Here is an 18,734-nt window from a genome sequence, read left to right as displayed (position 1 = left end):
TTAGTAACACTTTTAAGTGTTATCCTATGGATTGTGCTTTTGCACCTAATGCTCCTAATAAATATCACAACATAAATAACAGAACAGAATAGAATAAAACACGTTAGAAAATAACAGAACAGAACTGAAGTGAATTGACATAATGAGATATGTACAGTGAAAGGAAAGAAAAAATGTATGTTGATGAATTAAAACAGAAAAGGGAAAGAAAGGCTCACCTTCAGGGCCTGAGCCAGGTTAGGACCATGGCACTGTTCCTCTCCCAGAGCAGCCTGGATGGAGTTTTGGATCACAAAACACATGTGGTCTATGGGACTGGGCCCTGGACCCGACTCCTCAATGTCCCCACGCAGGACATCTACCACAGAACCAGAGATGACTGTTGGGTCAGCAAACACAAAAACCCTGGGGAAATGACATGAGATTAATGGTCTCAGATGAATAACCAACGAAGCCCTTTATATGGCATTGTACGACGAATAGCAAAAATATAATAGACTTAGACAAATAAAAATAGAAATCTAGAAAAATCTTGTTGTCCTGTTATGTTGAAACGTTTTGAACATTTTTGAATATTTGCCCAAAATAGGGCTAAGAAGGGGTTAATGTGGTTAACTGATTATGTCAGGGTAAAAATAATAACTTTAGTTTAGTCAAAATATTCTTTTCAACTTTGTATATGGTGTACACTGAATGAACCCATTTGTTGACTACATACAATACATTTGCTGAGATGTATGCAGTGGATGAATGCGTCTAGGTAATGACAGATTAGATGCAGAACGTATTACTGGACATATCAATGTGTCTGAAGCTGAGCTGGAAGGTCAGGCCCAAAGTGGGAAAATGTTTTTGTAAATCGGTGTGACACATTGCCAAGCAATGTGACTAAAGATAGAACACGGATATAATTCTTTATAAATCACACTTAATCACAAACAAATTCTTGTTAGCTGACTCACCTCTCCTGGAAGGGGTAGTGTTCATTTTTCAGACTCTGCTCAGACACCACCATCCTCTCATACATCCGCCCTGTGGACCACACCAGCATTGACAACTGTTATTAATATACCATACAAATTGGCCAAAACAGTACATGGATTTACAATGCATTTAAAACACAAAACCAACATTTTTTTCTTCTTTTTTGACAAACTTGTCCACTGTGTATTCCAGTGTTTCTCATCAATCTCATAGGTGGACTGTGGATATTTCAGAAACCAGCCTACCAATTACATCATCGAAAGGAATTCCAAGCTATTAGCAACTACAACGTTTCTCTACCTGGAATGTTAGTATGCTGAAATAGAAGCCATTGTTCTTGCATTAACAAAAAAATAAAGCAATCTTTGAAATCTCGTTTGAAATGACCAAACCTGCCTAACGATGATGTCACTGGTTTCTGAAGAGTCCACAGCCCTCCTCTGAGACACAGAGTGAGTAGACAGAAATGGTGCCATCTTACAATGAGCATTAGTGAGGACCAATTATATGACGATGGCTAAAGTGGTCGTTTAATGTTACAGTACCGTGAGTTTCATGTCTTGACTCTCTAGCCTGTGTCTTCATATTCTGTGTTTCTGGGTACCTGAGTCCTCTCTCAGCCCCTTACAGTATGTTGTGTGTTTTTGGTTACCTGTGTCCTGTCTCCAGAACTTGTTCTGCCTGCCTTTGCCTGTTATTTGTCCTTTGGATTTTTGTTCCTTATTTGTACTTCTTGCCTGTGCTGGACTGCTTCTCTGGCTTTGACCTTGCCTGACCTTGCCTGGGGTCCCTGTGTCCCTGCTACCCCGCTAACATTACCACGTGACAATGATGACCATTTAAATATATTAAACATGTAAAAGGCAATGTTGTCAACCAAATGTTGGCTGTTTTCATGGTTGACAAACGGTTTGAAATTGTTCACTCTCAGAGGCATAGAGACCATGCTGCAACACTTGGACGTGATCTATTCTACAGTATAGCCTGATCCCCTGGCTGTATAATCATACAGATCAGTGTTTATGGAAAAGTGTCAACTAATGTGTATATGACATACACTAGGCAGCATGTGTCAAACATTGCGTAATCATAATGCATTCATGGAAAATACACAAGGGGTGTATGGCATTTATAAAAAATAAAGTTATGAAATGTAATAACTTGATTTACGCCTGAATCTTACCTGGAATAGAGCGTTCAGTCTTTATCTGTCGAGTGTAGCTGAGGGCTATTGTGCAATAAGGCTGGGGAAAGGCCAGGAGTCTCTTACAAAAGTCATAGACTCGCTTGTATAGATCATCTGGAATGTAGACAGTCTGGAAAGAGGACACACACACACAAACAAACACAGCTCAGTAAATCACGTACACCGTGCCACTGTTCTCAAACTATAACCACAACTACTGTATGTGCAGAGCAACTTCTCAATCTGCAAAATAAATAGCCTGCCCTCCCTTGGACAAGCTACAATAACGAATGCCTGGGCTCTGAATCTGACACACTTCAATCAACGTCAACTTAAACCTTGCTAGTGAGGAGACAAAGTGTTTTCAACACACAACACTGTTTTCAGCACTTTAGTTCAGTGCTGCAGAACTATTTATATTCCTGTGTCAATCAGGATAAACCAGATAGCCAGGACACAGAGGTAAGGGGGGTAACAAAACTAAAAGGTCACTAAAAGGTTACATTTAAACTAAAATCCTTTTAGTGAGGTTTCAGCCCATACATGACCTTTTAGACCCGATTTGGGTCCTATCCAACAGTGTAGGAATAAGCTACATACGTACCTGGATGATGGCATATATTAGTGTGTGCAACAGAGGAATGATGTTCCTAGGAGAGTTCAGCCTCTCAGCCTGCAGAGAAAGTGAACGTCATGTCAAAAAAGGTCTCTTAGCTTGAATGCATCTTAAATGTATGTTTAAAATATGTGCATAAAAACTAAAACAAAAGCTTTCTTAGCACAGTAGAAGACCATATCAGCATTCAATTCAATTAACAAAATCATAGAACAGAACACGTATGCACCTTCTCCAGCTCTTTGATAACCACTCTAACCAGAGCCAAGCTGTTGGCAGGGTTGTTTAGAACTTTCTTATGAAGGGTCCATCGGATAATGTGCCCCAGCCTGCCTGTGTGCAGACACACACACACACACACACACACACACACACACACACACACACACACACACACACACACACACACACACACACACACACACACACACACACACACACACACACACACACACACACTTAGTACACTACATTTCCATAGCATTGAACAAAAATCTTTTTCCATTTAGTTGCTATTCCAAATCATGGTTGATGACTAACAGCTATCACACTACTGACATGCTGACTACAGCATGTTGTCATCTCAACAGCATGTGGTTTAGGCGAAGCTGAGAAATACCTATCATGGGTGGAATTAAGGCAAGAATGCTGTCGGACACAGCAAAAAAATCTGAAATCCAAGGCTTTGTGAAAAGAGCTGTGTCAGTGACCTCTGGTACACACTATATCATTTGTACCAATACACACATATAGAGTGCACAACAGCTAGTGTAAAATATATACAGTATTAACTATACACAGCATTCAGAGGAGTTTTGGAAATATCACTCAATATTCATTTGTGGAATTCAGATATGTCTTACTATATGGCGAGAGAGAGAGAGAGAGAGAGAGAGAGAGAGAGAGAGAGAGAGAGAGAGAAAGAGAGAGAGAGAGAGAGATCAGAAGTACATCTATTAAAAGTTGAAGTTGTGTGAGGGTTTGCTTGTCTTTGTGTCTGTATTATACCCAAATGTGGACAGAGAGAAATATTAATATGCAAACAAAGTAATAATCTACTGGTTATTTTCATTTTGGTGTCCTGTGGGAATAGGCGCCGATTTTGAACGCCAGTGCATTTTGTACCACCAATCTCACAATTCACCACCTTGTCTGATCACCAGTAATGTTCTCCTGCAGATGGAGTGGGAATGAAAAGTGTTTACCGGTCCGTCAGCGGTATGGCAGTGATAATGTAAGAGATGGATTTTGAGAAAGGGAGAGAGAGAGGGTGCCGAGTACCGAAACCTGAACACGCAAATCAACGCACTGCGAGTGCGAATCGACGCTTTGTCAGCGCAATAACCCCGGGGAACGATGGGCTAGCTGACACACACACACACACACACACACACACACACACACACACACACACACACTAGACAATTTATATTAGGCTCTTTCTTTTACAGTAAGTCGCACTCTATAGACCTTGTCAGTGGAATTGCATTTCTAGGCAACAGCCTGGGTCCAAGTTTATTTCCTGTCAGCTAAAAGTGCAACAGGAAATACACTTGGATCCATTTAGAATGTTTACGTGGTCAAGTGTGAGAAGTTCTATATTTTGTGCCACTACTTCCTTATTCTACTATGGTATGGAGGAGTCAACAGCACTAAAATATAGTTATCGTGTTAACCATAGAGTTAAAAATAATAGAGAGGGCACCGGAAATGAGTTGCTCACCCAGCGCATACCCCTAAATCACCCCTTCTTCCGGGTTGTGAAATGTGACGGGCAGGGCCTATTTGGGGCTTCTGTGACACGTTATGCGTCACGGAGGTGATGCGTTTTATGCGCAACCCTGTGCGCAAGGTCGTGCGCAAGCTCGTGAGTCGAGCCCATTGCTCGAAACCGTTTTCGCTCGTTCGTGACAGTGGCCCCAGGCCGTTTTAAGCTGCAGTACCTATGAATGGCCAGCATGTCCAATGCGCTTCAATGCAACCTCTGGGTTCTGTGGGCTTGCCTTGGTGTTAAACATATTACAACATCACATACATCTCATACGCTGTCAAAAATAGTTACACAGTAAAGACAAAGGTGCATATGGTAGTGTTTGCTGTGTATACAGTTCAACATTGAGAAGTAGAATTGTACCTTTGTCGCACGCAGAGGTCTGCTCGCTGTCCAGCTCTTTGGGCAGTGCAGCCTGGAGACTTTGATAAAGCACTGCCTCTGTAATCATGGGGCTGCAGCCAGCTGTCAGTGGGTTCAAAGGTTAGATGTAGGCTGATGAACTATGAACATTGCAGTACAGTAAGTGCAACTACTGTACAGTATGAACATTACAGTAAGTGTTCAACCTTCAACGTTTTTCAGGCCAAGGACCCCCTAGCTGAGAGAGAGATGAAGCAAGTACATGTACAGCGTAAACTTCACATTTACCTGTTGGCTCCATGCTACGCCGGCTGCTCGAGCTATCCCAGGGTGCCTTGTTGGTCATGTTGCTCACACACATAGCGGACCCATGGCCTCACATCTACTGTATGGCAAGGAAAAGGACAAACGTTTAGCCTCCTTGGCTCCTGAGAGGTCAGAGCAGAGGTCATGCGGGCAGGGAGGCTCCTCATGGACCTATCCATCAATTATTTGAGTTGCAACAGGTTCCTTTTACACTACTCATGTTGTTCTTTGCTATTTTACAAGTCTAGAGGTTCGTTGAAATTGTATGAATGCATTTATAATTGATTATACAGTATGTCTCTGTATGTCTCTGCTTCCCCCAAAAACACATGGCACTCCGTTTACACACATTTGCACTCACATGACTACAATAGAAATACGTTTTTGTTGTGCCTTATCCTTTTGACAGGTACAAATACTATACATCAATCAATCAATCAATCAATCAATCAATCATCTCTCCTTTAATGGATGACATCTGAATGCCTCTTTATGTCTTTGTCTTTCTAGCAAAGATGTGTCCTTCCATGATTTAGGTAATCAGGACATCACATGGAGACACCCCTGAGCATGCACAAATACAAAATCAAAATATTGCATCATTTGCCCCCGATATTGTATGTAGGTAATGCAATAACAGGTGGCAGCTGCAGGTGTAGAGGTCCCACACCAGTGAAGTTCCCAGCAGTGGTAAACTTTTCCGTGAACAACATCTCTACTTCAGCTTTCTCGCTATTTAATTCATGTCAGTTTGATTGTGGGAGACGATTAGTAATCTCTCTGAGCCTCCACAATATGTAGTATAAAATGACTTGTGGGCGAAGTGACACTAACAACTCATGGTGGAAATTGGCCACCTACAGACCCATTATTTTAGTTTTCAATCAATCAATCAATCAGATGTGAACAGATATTGGACAATTCAATCTTTGATATCGTCATTTACCACAAGCGAGTGACTTTCCACTGAAAGTCATAGGTCTATTCTGTTCTATTCAATGTTTCCCAGTGACATGTTGCAACTAATATAAGAGACTATTCCGTACATAGCAGATCTTAATAATCAGTTTATCTCACACAAGCCATACACACATACTGTACACAATCAGTCATAATGTATGCCACAGTCCCCAAACAATAACTACGACTGTACTGAGCATGAATCTAGAATGAAGCGAAAATGGCAAAAATTCTCAATGAGCAAAATAATATTATACATGAAGCAAAGCCAAACACTCAACAATACCAAACAAATCATTTAGACATATAAACCATAAACTGTCTTACCCGCTTTTGTCCACAGAAATTAAAAATGTTCAGCTGGGTTTTCACACATACATTGCTACACATTCCAACTCTAGACACTATGGAAGAGACAATGCACACCTACTGTAGCAGCAACCAGGAGAGAGCGAGAGTGAGAGAGAGAGTGAGAGAGAGAGGAGTACTGAACAAGCATCCGTTCCTCCCATCTTAACTTTAGGTCTGCCCCCCCCCCCCCCTTCTCTGTCGCTCCTGCCCCATCTGTCTGTCTCCTCTCTGTCATTGGGTGAGATAATTTCTGAGGCTGTGAGAAGCGACTCAGTGTGATAGATTTAACCTTGATCCGTGTTAAGAAAAGCAACACTATTACAAACCAGTAACATAACACCGCTGCCTCAGCAAATGAAGGCTGCCTGTTTGACCACATGTTTCCTGTTCTCGCGCTCTCAGTTTCTCTCCTGCCATTCCATCCCGTTACCTTTCATGATGCATGTCCTTTCACTTTGTAAGAGACTTTCGCTTGGTCAGGCACAAACACATGCAAACAATCACTCATACATAGGCCTGTCACAATTATTACATAATCACCTAATCACAATTATTTAATCGTATATATAATCGTTGAAAAATGTTAATACAAAACAACTTCAATACAAAACAACCTACTCATACACAGATAATGCCTTCTTCAGGCCCTGTCAACATGTGAATCTGTAGCAGAGGGGAAGTGCTGCTGACACACACACGCAGGCACTCGCGCGCGCGCACACACACACACACAGCACTTCCTGACGCGAATGAGTGGGCAGACAACTTCATGACAATTGACAAACTATTTTTAGACAACGAGAGTTAGAGACAGACAGACTAAGAGAGAGAGAGAGAGAGAGAGAGAGAGAGAGAGAGAGAGAGAGAGAGAGAGAGAGAGAGAGAGAGAGAGAGAGAGAGAGAGAGAGAGAGAGAGAGAGAAGAAAGAGAGAATTAACTAAAAAACCCAACCTGTGGGTTAGCCAATGAAAAGCCATTCACAACAAGCTATCAATCATGCAAAGATTTAGCTTGCAAAACGCTGCTTTAAGCTGCAAAACCATAGCTATAGCCCATGTGATAAGTGCTCTAACCATTCAGCTATGGTTAGCATAGCTACAATGGGCTATAATGCCTGACAGTAAGCCTGGGGGCGGCCATAGCTGAGTGGTTAGTGAGCCCGCCTAGGGAGCCAGAGGCCCTGGTTGCCCCAGGTTCAATTCCAGACCAGCATATGTGTCGATGACATGAAATTTGTCCCTGAGCAAGACTCTTAACCCCTAATTGCTCACAGGTTCTCATTGGAAACAAGACCGCAAGGACTTTCATGAACAACCTGTTAAAAGGAATTATCCTTATCCTGGTTAGATTCCTGGCTGGCAGGATCAATTGCTGCATGTTACTCCCTAGCTCTGTCTGTGTTTCCCGTCTCTCTACTGTACCTGTCAACAAAGGCTCAAAAAGCATGAATAGCAATGTACAGTAGGCTATAGAATGCTGTAAAGAATTGACTGTGAGGTTACAGTTGTCAAAGTTCAGAGATGTGACTTGAGCTTCTGAATGAGCTCTTATTACACTTTTACATGCACATGTGTCATTTAAATGACAGCATCGCTGTCTCTGAGTTTATCTACTGTATGACTTGAGCACTACCTGTTAAGCCTATAAGATATAAAATAAACAACAAAACTTGAATCTGGATTGCATCATAACAACAGGATGTAAAATACAACCCTAAAACAAAGCAGTGGAGCTTTTAGTTTCTCATGTGCACTACACTCTACACTGCATGAAATTACACTGAATTGTAAGGATAAAATAATACACACTTAACACTTTTTGTGTATTATCACAGATCATTCTAAAGTCTGGTGAACATTACATTAGGCACTGCTCTCTTGTAATCAAACATGCAGTCAGCCTTTGTTGGACTTTCCCACAAGTAGTAAGATCCAGGAAGGACAAATCACAATTCAATGTTTTTGGAAACTAAGAACACCTGCCAAGGCTGACGTGCGGGTGGCAAGGCCACATTCCTATGAAAGAAGGCAGAAGTAAACTTCCCCAAAAGGTTAGTGGTTACTGGAACAAGGAGAGGTCAACATGCACATTCTCAAAAAATGTTTGTGGTTCTAGGAGTAAGTGGTGGGTGTAACCTTTTGCACATTATCTGTTCTGTGCTTTAATCCATCTTGGCCAGGTCTCACTGAAGAGAGGTTTTAAAGGAGAAATTTTCTATGATGTTATGATATCTTAGGATGAATGGTACAGTAGAACATTTTCATAACTCCTTACAGGGTCCGCCACAGCTTAAAACGTGTGCGGATAGGCCTTGCGCTAGATCGCATATTTTAATAGCTTTTTTTCTTTTTTTTTGTTGTGAGATCTGACGTTCATAGTGACAGAACACTATGAACCCCCCCCCCCCCCCCCCCCCAAAAAAAGAAAGAAACAGAAGTCTCGCTAGACGAGATTGAAATCTCGAGATTTTCTTTCTTTTTTTTCTTCTTTTTTTTGACAGTGTTCTGTCACTATGAACGTCAGATCTAAAAAAAAAGCTATTAAAATATGCGATCTAACGCAAGACCTATCCGCGCACGTTTTAAGCTGTGGCGGACCCGGGATGGAGTTATGACATTTTTCTACTGTACCATTCATCCTAAGATATCATAACGTCATAGAAAAGGTAAGAAAACCTTAGTCCAAAATTCTCCTTTAACTTCAAAGTGACTACCCAAAATGCATTTTACAGCACACTTCTCTCTCATGCTTTGACCCCTAGTCCCCTAGGGGTCATACTAGGCCCCTTCTTTTTTTTCCTCTACATTACTTATATTCACAGAAAATAGCAGATCTACAAGCAATTAGCGTTGTTCCTACTGCCAAAAATGCTGGTGTCGGTATCGGCGACGTATGCTAGTATATGCCTTTCCGATATCAAATAATGTATCACATCATGATATTTCAGTTACAGTGAACAATTATTTCGTATTTCTTTAATAGAATCGTTGTTTATTCCTACATGTAGATTGCTTTGTTACGCATTGTATCGGATCCGTACTCTGTATCAACTAAACAGATACGCAAGTTGTGGGAATCGGAATCGCATCGGGAAGGAAATTAATGTTAAGGAACATCTCTACAAGCAATTCTAGTACATCTGAGTTTATCAACGTTTTAGTCGAAGGAAACTTCATCAGGATCAATATGAAGGTCCCTCTTCCACCAAAATGATTAATAAAGCACAAGAACGTGTATGAGAGAGTATACAGCATTCATCTGATCTTCATCTACAACCATCCATCCACAACTTTCTAATAGCCACCATCACACATGGTCAACCGATCGACCAACGTCTTGAACAAAGTGACCGAATGAATACATGAGGACTCACTTCCGTAAAGACATGCCGCCAGCTACAGAAAACAGGAAGGACACGGCGGTGATGTGTGTGGACTCACAGAACAAGAAAGTAGGCTCCGTGTAGGCTCTGGAGGGGGCTGGGGAAGTGTGTGTGTGTGTGTGTGTGTGTGTGTGTGTGTGTGTGTGTACACACGCGCGCTTGTGCTTGCGTACATGTGTGTACTGCATTTCCTGGACTGGAAACCCCCCAACCACGGACAGCAGGGGGTCTAATATGGAGACATGTTGCGTTTCAGGCGTAAACCGATCAGGACAGACTGTAAAGGAAAGTGGAGGCCTTAAGTTACTGAAAAAACAGGTATACAGTGAAATCCGGGGTGATAATTTAACTACTGTATGAATGTGTATAAATTAAAGTTAAATGAACACTCTGGAGGATTTTGCTGCATACAAAGCAGCAATGCACCCATCTTCATGAACATCAAACCAAAAGTAAATATTTTTCTTGTGACTATGTGTATCAAAACATCAGCTCAGGCATTCTGACAGGCTTTTCATGTCTTATTCAACACAAACATACTGTGCAAGCAGAGAACAAAGGACTTGATTGTTTTCTGTAGCCTTTTTTCTCCACGGCCTGCTATTAAGTTTGAACTGATCTGTGACACCCTTGTACACTGAAGCAATGATAGCTCACTGCTGCGCTGGTATAATACACAAGGACAAACACACACACACACACACACACACACACACACACACACACACACACACACACACACACACACACACACACACACACACACACACACACACACACACACACACACACACACACACACACACACACACACACAGGTCGGAACATACAAGGAAGCAAACACAACCTTTCTAATTCAGTGTGAGTGGGGAGTGAGGCGGGGGTGGGGGGTATCAATAAAGTAATTTCCTGAATCAACATTCCAAACAATATGAGGAAGTTCTCTATAGGGCTGGTGAACGTGTGTGCGTGTGAGTCAATTTGTGTGTGTGTGTGTGTGTGTGTGTGTGTGTGTGTGTGTGGGGGGGGGGGGGAGGGGGGGTATTATGCAGACTCTGCTTTTTCTACCTAGTTGACTGTGCTGGACAAGAGAATACTTCCTCCTAGACTCCTTTAGGCTTCATTCACACTGACGTCACTAATCTTACACTTTGCATACGGAACTGATCATGCTCCTTGCAGACTTTGTAAGAATAATAAATACAAATTGGAATCTCATTCTCATCTCATATGCATGTAATGAGATTGATTGATTTGAACTCAAACATCAGTGGATCTGTGTCACAAAGGTGTGACGACAAGATGAAAAAATAAAAACATCCCAAGCCTGACCTGTGTGGACAATAGAAGTGACATGGTCAAGATTTATACCACCAGGGCCAATGTGCTAAAGTCATCAGACAGGAGGAAGAGAGATTGAATGAGGGATGGGAACAGTTTAGGGGTGGCCCATGGAGGGGAGGTACTAGGACTCTATTTGTGCATGTGCATTTGTGCTAGTGTGTGCATCAAGTCTACGTGCTGTGTGTGTGTGTGTGTGTGTGTGTGTGTGTGTGTGTGTGTGTGTGTGTGTGTGTGTGTGTGTGTGTGTGTGTGTGTGTGTGTGTGTGTGTGTGTGTGTGTGTGTGACAGAGAGGTTGAAAGTGGTTAGAGAGCCAGGTTCTCCTGATGGCGCAATATAGTCAATCAAGATGGTTTGTGTGTGTGTGTGTGTGTGTGTGTGCGTGTGCTCATCCTGAGTGTGTACTACGTGCTGTTGTGTGCATGTGTGTGAGGCTGGCAGGGAGGTAGGTAGGAAGTGGAAGCCGGGCAGGCAGGCTCTCTGGGGGGTCTTTAATGGTGTGAATTGGGTCAGGTGGTTATGGGAGGGGTCAAGTGAGGATGTGACCTCTCGGCTTCATTTGGGAATACTTACTCAACAATCAGGGAGGTTGAGCAAGATGACAAAGTTGAAGAACTGTACTGCGGTTCTGTAGTAAGGTGTAGTGTAATGGAGAATGCTGTCCTGCAATATGGTTTAGCTCTGATAAAAAAAAGATCATCCTCCTGAGCTTTAGATAGTTAAGAAACAACTGTTCAGTAAGTCAGGAGACTAATGCAAGGCATGCCAGGCTGTCATTGTTTGAAGGTGGAGGAGAGACTGGTTTGCAGTCTTGTAACTTTTCTTGTAAATAATGATTGAACAGCCAAGCTGTCGGTCTATCTTAGAAATAAGCAGTAAGCACCATGATATATAAGCACCAGAAATATAGTTACTTATTGTAGTCAATAACCCAAAATGAATGCTAGGGAAAACATTATGTGATAATAATAATGTAATATAATGATGTCAGGAGATGTGGGGGAAACAAAAGCTTACTGCTCACCGAAACATCACATGGAAAGACCAAAAATGCGGTGTCCATTTTGCTGTGGTCAGAATCACCGTAGCTAGTAAAAGGCTCATGTCCAAGAGATACATCTGTGATATTTGACACATCAACTTAAGATTCACATGCTCATCTTAGTCAGGTTATTTTTAAAACTGATATTAAAACATCACAGAGATGCATGCGGTGGCAGTGTGCTCCGTGCCCCCTCGGATCCCCAGATGGATGTTGACTACGATGACCTTACTGTCACAACAGAGACAAGGAAAGAATGCCAGGACTCAGGAGGCTATGGATTCACTACATTCTTACATGACAAGGTTGGATATTTGATCATAATCAGCAATAAAGTGTAGGCAGGTTACTAGGCAGGCTACAAACTGAAATAAATGCATATTTTTTTTCTCTCCCTTTCTCTCTTTACCGTTAGTCGAACTTTATTTATAGTTTGTAATTTAAAATAGTTTCTCTGCTGCTTGAGCACAAAAACAATTCACGTTTTTGTGGCAATTCTTATACAACGTGGGCGCTGGGTGTGAAAACACGTTGGTTGGAAAATAGCCATGATAATTGCGGTGCCACTTAGCGCCATCCTGCGGAAGGGGGAAGATACGGCCCTGCCCCTAGTCTAAAAGCCCAGCTTGCTGCTCCTTAAACCCAACTGGAAACTGGCCAACTGTGGCGCTACAGGAAACACCATGGGGTCACTCAAATAATTACGTTTTTTTTTTGTATAACCTGTGTTCTGTGCAAGTGGTGTTAGAGGAAAGGCCAAAATCAGTATGATTCAGCCTTGCTGAACACATTAATTGTCATCGCAATCTGCTCATTCGATTTTGAGATAGTGTCTGCATTTGGAAATTGAGGCCTATGGGTGGCGTTAGAAGGAAGTCCAATGATCAGTATAGGGGCCATCCCTCAAGGAGAATGAATACGCTCAGTGAGTTTCATGGCAATTCATTGATTACATTTTCAGAAGGGGATCTCTGATAACAAATCAAAGGAAAAGGTCTGGAACTTTCAAAAAGGATGCTTTTTATTAAGTTGTCGTTTCGGTCGTTAGACCTTCATCAGGACAGATATCTGTCCTGACATCTTTCCAGACAGTGTGCGGTACACTTTTCTTAGATTTTTTTAGACCAACCTTTGAGGTGTGCATCGGCCTTCTTCTAAAACTGATTACATTTTGAAATATCTGGTATGCAAATGGGAAGTTTGGCTTAATGTTGAAGGAAAGGCCAATAGGTCAACATGGACATCATGAAAGTGCACAGAAACTTCAATGGCAACCCAGACCGTAGTTTTCAAGCTATGTTGTTTGAGACCAAAGTGGTAAACGGACGGCTGGACAGACAGACAGATGAAAGGATAGATGGACTGAAATAGCCATTTGAGTTGAGGCTAAAATACTGTAAAAGAGGCTTCTTGTGAGACACTGGAGAGTAATTTATGCAATCAACAGTGATAACCCTAACCCTACTAATATCAAGCATCCTTAAACTATGGTCAACAATATTAATGTTGACCATAGTTTTTTCATGTTCTGAGGTGGGGTGGGAGTGGGTTGTTGATTGTTCACTACCAGTGTTTTCATCTGTGTGGACCCCAGGAATATTAATGGCACAGTAACAGCAATGGGGATCAGCATAAACTAAACTAAAACTTTCATTAGCCTACTGAAGAGACGCAGTTTTACAGTATTTATCCAAGCATTATGAAACAGTAATTATATTGTTTGCAATATAGACAAAGCATTCTTATTGATGGGGAAGGGGGGTTGTTCTAGATAACTCTGATTGTGCTGTTACCATAGATACAACTGTAGTTGTTGACCCTGTTAGGTTGTAAAGAGGGCTTCCCAATTGTATGCTATTAGAAAAAAAAAAAAAATTCTTGCCATGATTTGATTACCACGTTTGTTTTTCCCTAAACTGTACAAATATGTGTCAAGTTGGAAGAAGGGACAGTTTTATGTCTCAGGTTATTCCGCTGGACCAAGTCTGCTATAAACTGTAATGCTAGCCATTGAATAGACAATATAATTATCCGTCTATTCACCAACTGTCTACGTTGTAGGCTACAACGTAGACAGTTGGTGAATAGACAGATAATTACTGCATGATGTCGGCCACACTTTCTCTGACCAAGTGAACTTGGGACATTCTACAATCGATGTGTGTGGAAAAACAAACATTGTTTTCCAGACATAGACTTGATGCCAGGATTCTATCTGAAAGCGTCCATCTGACCACACTCCAGACCTAATTTAGCTACTGTGTGGGCATAATGATGTGGTGACGGTAACGTAGGCGTAAACATCCAGAACGGGATCGCTGCGTGATCCAACTGCCACAAGCACAGGATGTGCCCAATGCGTCACATGGATGTAACGCACCGGGTACACACTACACACAAACACAATCACATGCACACCCACCAATACACAGACACACAGACACACACACACACACACACACACTTGGCACTTGTCTCAGCCACAGTGGAGACAGCTTCCCGGGGAGTCGAGGCACGCGACCACGCCAAGGAGAGTTGCCATTTATTTTTATAATCCTCACAAGGAAATAAAGTGTGGCGTCCTACTTGAGTGCAATTTAAGAAAAAGACTGTGGCTGTCTGCATCTTACAAGACGTCAAGGCTCCTATATACAGCTTTTAGCCAAGGTTTTTCCATGAGAGAGGCTGAGTCAAGGTTATGTTGTGAGCTACTCTGCCACTTAATAGAAGACACCACATGAATAATCCTGTGGTCAATTGCTCCCTTAGGATTATGTTTACAGTTTAGGAGACATTTTGGAAATAAACTGTTATATTCAGCATTCCCTCTATGGTTCCAGAAGGGACACTGACATTTATTACTGACTTTTTATAATGAAGGGAATTGCATTCTTTTGAACATTCAACTAAAGAATTTGACAATCCAATGAGGCATTATTTTATTAATCTAAAAGTCTGAGACTTTACTCAAAAACACTTTACTCACAAACTCCTTCCCATAAGCCCCACCTGGAGGATTCATCTCAACCAGAATATCAGGAGGGATACAGTATGTCTCAAGGTTATAAAAACAAAAAAATATATCTGGTCCATCGTTTAGCCATCTGACAAGTGACTACTTAAAAGACTACCTATTTTAATGTTAGTTAAAATAGTTCATCCAAAAAAAATCCTGTGACTGGACATCAACCAACAGCCAGGAAAGAAACGCTGTGGTTGACCCCACTTCTTGGCAGACATTTCGCTTTTAGTTTTCTTTCAGTAAGCGAACCACACCAATAGAAGTCACATGAAATATACAGCAGAAAACCTGCCCACCACAACCCGCAAAACATGGGAAACTGACACATTAGATACCTCAGCATGCGTTGGCTACACCGCTTCTGACGCAAATACAGACAGTGACTGTGCCCACTATACAAGCAAGGTGTGGCAGCCTTCCTTGAACTACTTCAACAATCTCCCCTGTGCCAGTCTGACTGGCGAAACTAAGCCTTCATAATAGATAAACCTTTCAAAAATAGGTATTCGCCAAAAATAGCAGATCTAAAAGCTCACAACTCTCACACCTTTCACGACTGCAACGATGTGAGCTTGTTAATCGGCTATTTTTGGAGAAGAGATTTGGTGTACATGGGGAAGAAAGGAGGGGACCAAATATAGACCCCTGGGGATCTGGTTGAGGTTAAATGCCTAAAGCAATAGCTGAGACAGACAGGCTTTGTGTCAACACAGGCTTGAGGCAAACTGTGTTTTATTTCATCTAACAGCATGAAATTCCCCTCTTTCCCCATGGCTGTTGTCCATAAATTTAACGTGTCAAATATATACTGTGTGTGACTTAGGCTTATCCGCTTGGATAGCGCAAACAACATTAAACATTAAAGTCAAGACGTACAGCGTGAGTAAATCAAACTAAAGACCTCAATACACCATTGTAGCACCAGTTTCTTCCACCCAGTCTAAGCTGACCTCCTCTGGACTGACTTTCATCTTTGACCCATTGATGTATGCTACAATGCAACAAAGATTCTTAATGCTTAAATACCTTGGGGTCACCCAGCCTAAAATGGTATAGATTAGACTTTTAAGTTAATGATTCCTGTAGCAGACTGTGGGCCCTTTGTATTGTTACTTCGTCCTTAAACCTTTCAGATCTACATGAAGCGCCTCACAATAAGGTCAGTGTTTCTCATTTCACGATGGCGATGGGTGGCAATGTGGTCACGTCTTGAGACCAGAGCCAAGGACCCCTTATCTGAGAGAGAGATGAAGCAGGGACCCCCACTACATATTGTATAAAATTGTGTTGCAGATTAAAGTTTTTCATAGATTTCATACTTGTTTGACAGCAGTTTTGTGCAAATTAATGTTTTTGTTTGTTTTACACATTATCTTTTCTATTAATATGTTGGATTCATGTTAATGTGTATGTTCAGACAATTAACCACTTAAACCCTCAATACTTAAAGTAAACCTGACCTTTGGCTCTGTACTTGGTCTGCTTTTTTCCAACTACACCAAATCTCTTCGCCGGAAATAGCCGATCATCAAGTTCACAACGCCTCGCTTGTAGATCTGCTATTTTTGGCTAATGTTCCCCTCAGAATAGGGATGCTATAGGGTTCAAGTGGTTCATGTAAAAAAAAAATCACACCCAGTGTGAAATGAGCAGTGTTATTTAAAAACAACAGTGGTCATCAGTGATGGAAGCTCACTTAAAAAAAAAGTAATTTTTTTGAAGTGCGTGGTGCTATTTATAGGTTATTAATTTCATCATGCGTCTCGCTAGCCAATCACAGTACTGAGCAAAGGGTGTGATAGAGTCAGCCAATCACAGTACAGCGAAAGACACATTTTCACGACGGTCTTTTCACGACGGTCCCAAACCCACTTATAGGAGCGGCTACACCGCTCAAAAAAGGGGGGGAAAGTTCCTATTACACTAAGATTTGGCAGCCCCCCTGTAGTAACGCTGACGTAAGTCGGCCCCCTAGGGGTCCCGGACCCCCTGTTGAAGAAGACCCCTGCTCTAGAGAGTAAAGGGGTGTGTGTCAATTTGGAGACAGGCAAAAACACAATGAGGCTAGACAACACTGCTTCCACCAAACCCTTAAGGGCACCAGGAAGCCCTGATCTAAAACAGGGAAGTTTCAGGAAATACAACTGTGCTTTTAGACTGCACAGAGACACAACACAGAGGCAGGGCTTCAGTAACATCACAGATCAGGCATTGTTATCAACTTATTGTTATTATTTAGGCCTATCCCTCCCAAGGGGAAAAAAAATAAACTACAGTTCCCTCTTCCCTGTCTCTTCCGTCTCTCGGGGTGTGTTGTGTTGCAAGAGTCATGATAGGAGGGCTGGGTTTGAAAGCTTTTTATAGTTATGACTGAGTACAGTAGCCTGAATTAATACATAAATCAATACATAAATAAAAGTACAAAGTTCATTTAAAAATAGAAGAGGCGTTTAGTCAAAGTATCAAATGAAAGAAGGCTACTAGCCTATATACAGTGATGGAAAAAGTACTCAAATGTTTTACTTAAGTACAATACAGTCCGGAATTCAATATTTACTTGAGTAAAAGTACAAAAGTATTGGTATCAAAATGTACTTAAAGTAACAAAAGTAGAATGTACTCATTGTCCCATTTCACAAGTTTTCAAATGTATAAAAACCTTTTGAAAATAGCAGATCTACAAGCTCACAATGCATCGCATCACGAATGCATTGTGAGCTTGTAGATCTGCTATTTTTAAATGGCCGAAATGTAGGGTTGAAGTGGTTAATGTACGTTTTGTAATAATAATCCAAATCTACAAAGTATTCAAATAATTGTAGTGGAGTAAAAGTACAATATTTTCCTCTGAGATGTAATGGAGTAGAAGTAAAAGAACTGAAAACTGGAAATATTCCAGTAAAGTAAAAAATACCTCAAATTGTACTCAAGTACAGTACTTGAGTAAATGTAGGCTACTTAGTTAATTTACACCACACTGCCTATATAAATAACTGTAGTATGGCTCAAGTCAGATAGTATTTCAACCACCGCATCAAAGCGCGCTGCGCGTGGTGAGCAACTCACAACTTCTGATAAGATTGTAGTTAAGATTGTTATTCCGTGTAAAGTTTACATAAAGACAACATGAGTCAAGGGAGAAAAACAATATCCATCCAACACCAACAGTTAAGCCTCTGTATTACACTGACTGAGAAGAAGGGCGTTTTAAAACCCCTCTGTAGGAATAATTGCTTATTCATGCGGACTAGGCTGATATTATTTGAGAGCCAAGGGTTCATGGCTCCAGTGAGAGCCGTTAGGAATACCATGCAGCCTGATCTGTTTATGGAACGCATAGCCCACATTCACACACTATTGCAGTGGTGTAAAGTAACTAAGTAGGCTACATTTACTCAAGTAGGCCAAC

At 41.5% G+C, this 18,734-nt stretch overlaps 1 protein-coding gene across 4 annotated transcripts in view; it reads right to left on the bottom strand.

Moving 5' to 3' along the window:
* Nucleotides 1–18,734, bottom strand: part of pik3r6 (phosphoinositide-3-kinase regulatory subunit 6) — a 34,870-nt gene that overhangs the window by 15,673 nt on the left and 463 nt on the right. For 2 of the 4 annotated variants that reach the window (XM_080416615.1, XM_080416618.1), the window contains exons 2-8: nt 5,209–5,305; nt 4,921–5,022; nt 3,016–3,119; nt 2,775–2,843; nt 2,168–2,300; nt 963–1,032; nt 219–405 (exon numbers count right to left, since the gene is read on the bottom strand). In XM_080416615.1, coding sequence (XP_080272741.1) covers nt 219–405; nt 963–1,032; nt 2,168–2,300; nt 2,775–2,843; nt 3,016–3,119; nt 4,921–5,022; nt 5,209–5,281 — 738 coding nt within the window. In that variant the 5' untranslated portion in view covers nt 5,282–5,305. Of the gene's footprint in view, nt 1–218; nt 406–962; nt 1,033–2,167; nt 2,301–2,774; nt 2,844–3,015; nt 3,120–4,920; nt 5,023–5,208; nt 5,306–6,513; nt 6,641–18,734 lie in introns of those variants that run through there. The other 2 variants (XM_080416616.1, XM_080416617.1) reach the window with 2 other exon arrangements.

The sequence above is a fragment of the Gymnoscopelus braueri genome (assembly GCF_963280865.1).
Source record: "Gymnoscopelus braueri genome assembly, chromosome: 2".
NCBI classification, from domain to species: Eukaryota; Metazoa; Chordata; class Actinopteri; order Myctophiformes; family Myctophidae; genus Gymnoscopelus; species Gymnoscopelus braueri.
Note: the sequence above shows the minus strand (reverse complement) of the source record. Positions and strands in the feature narration are given on the sequence as shown.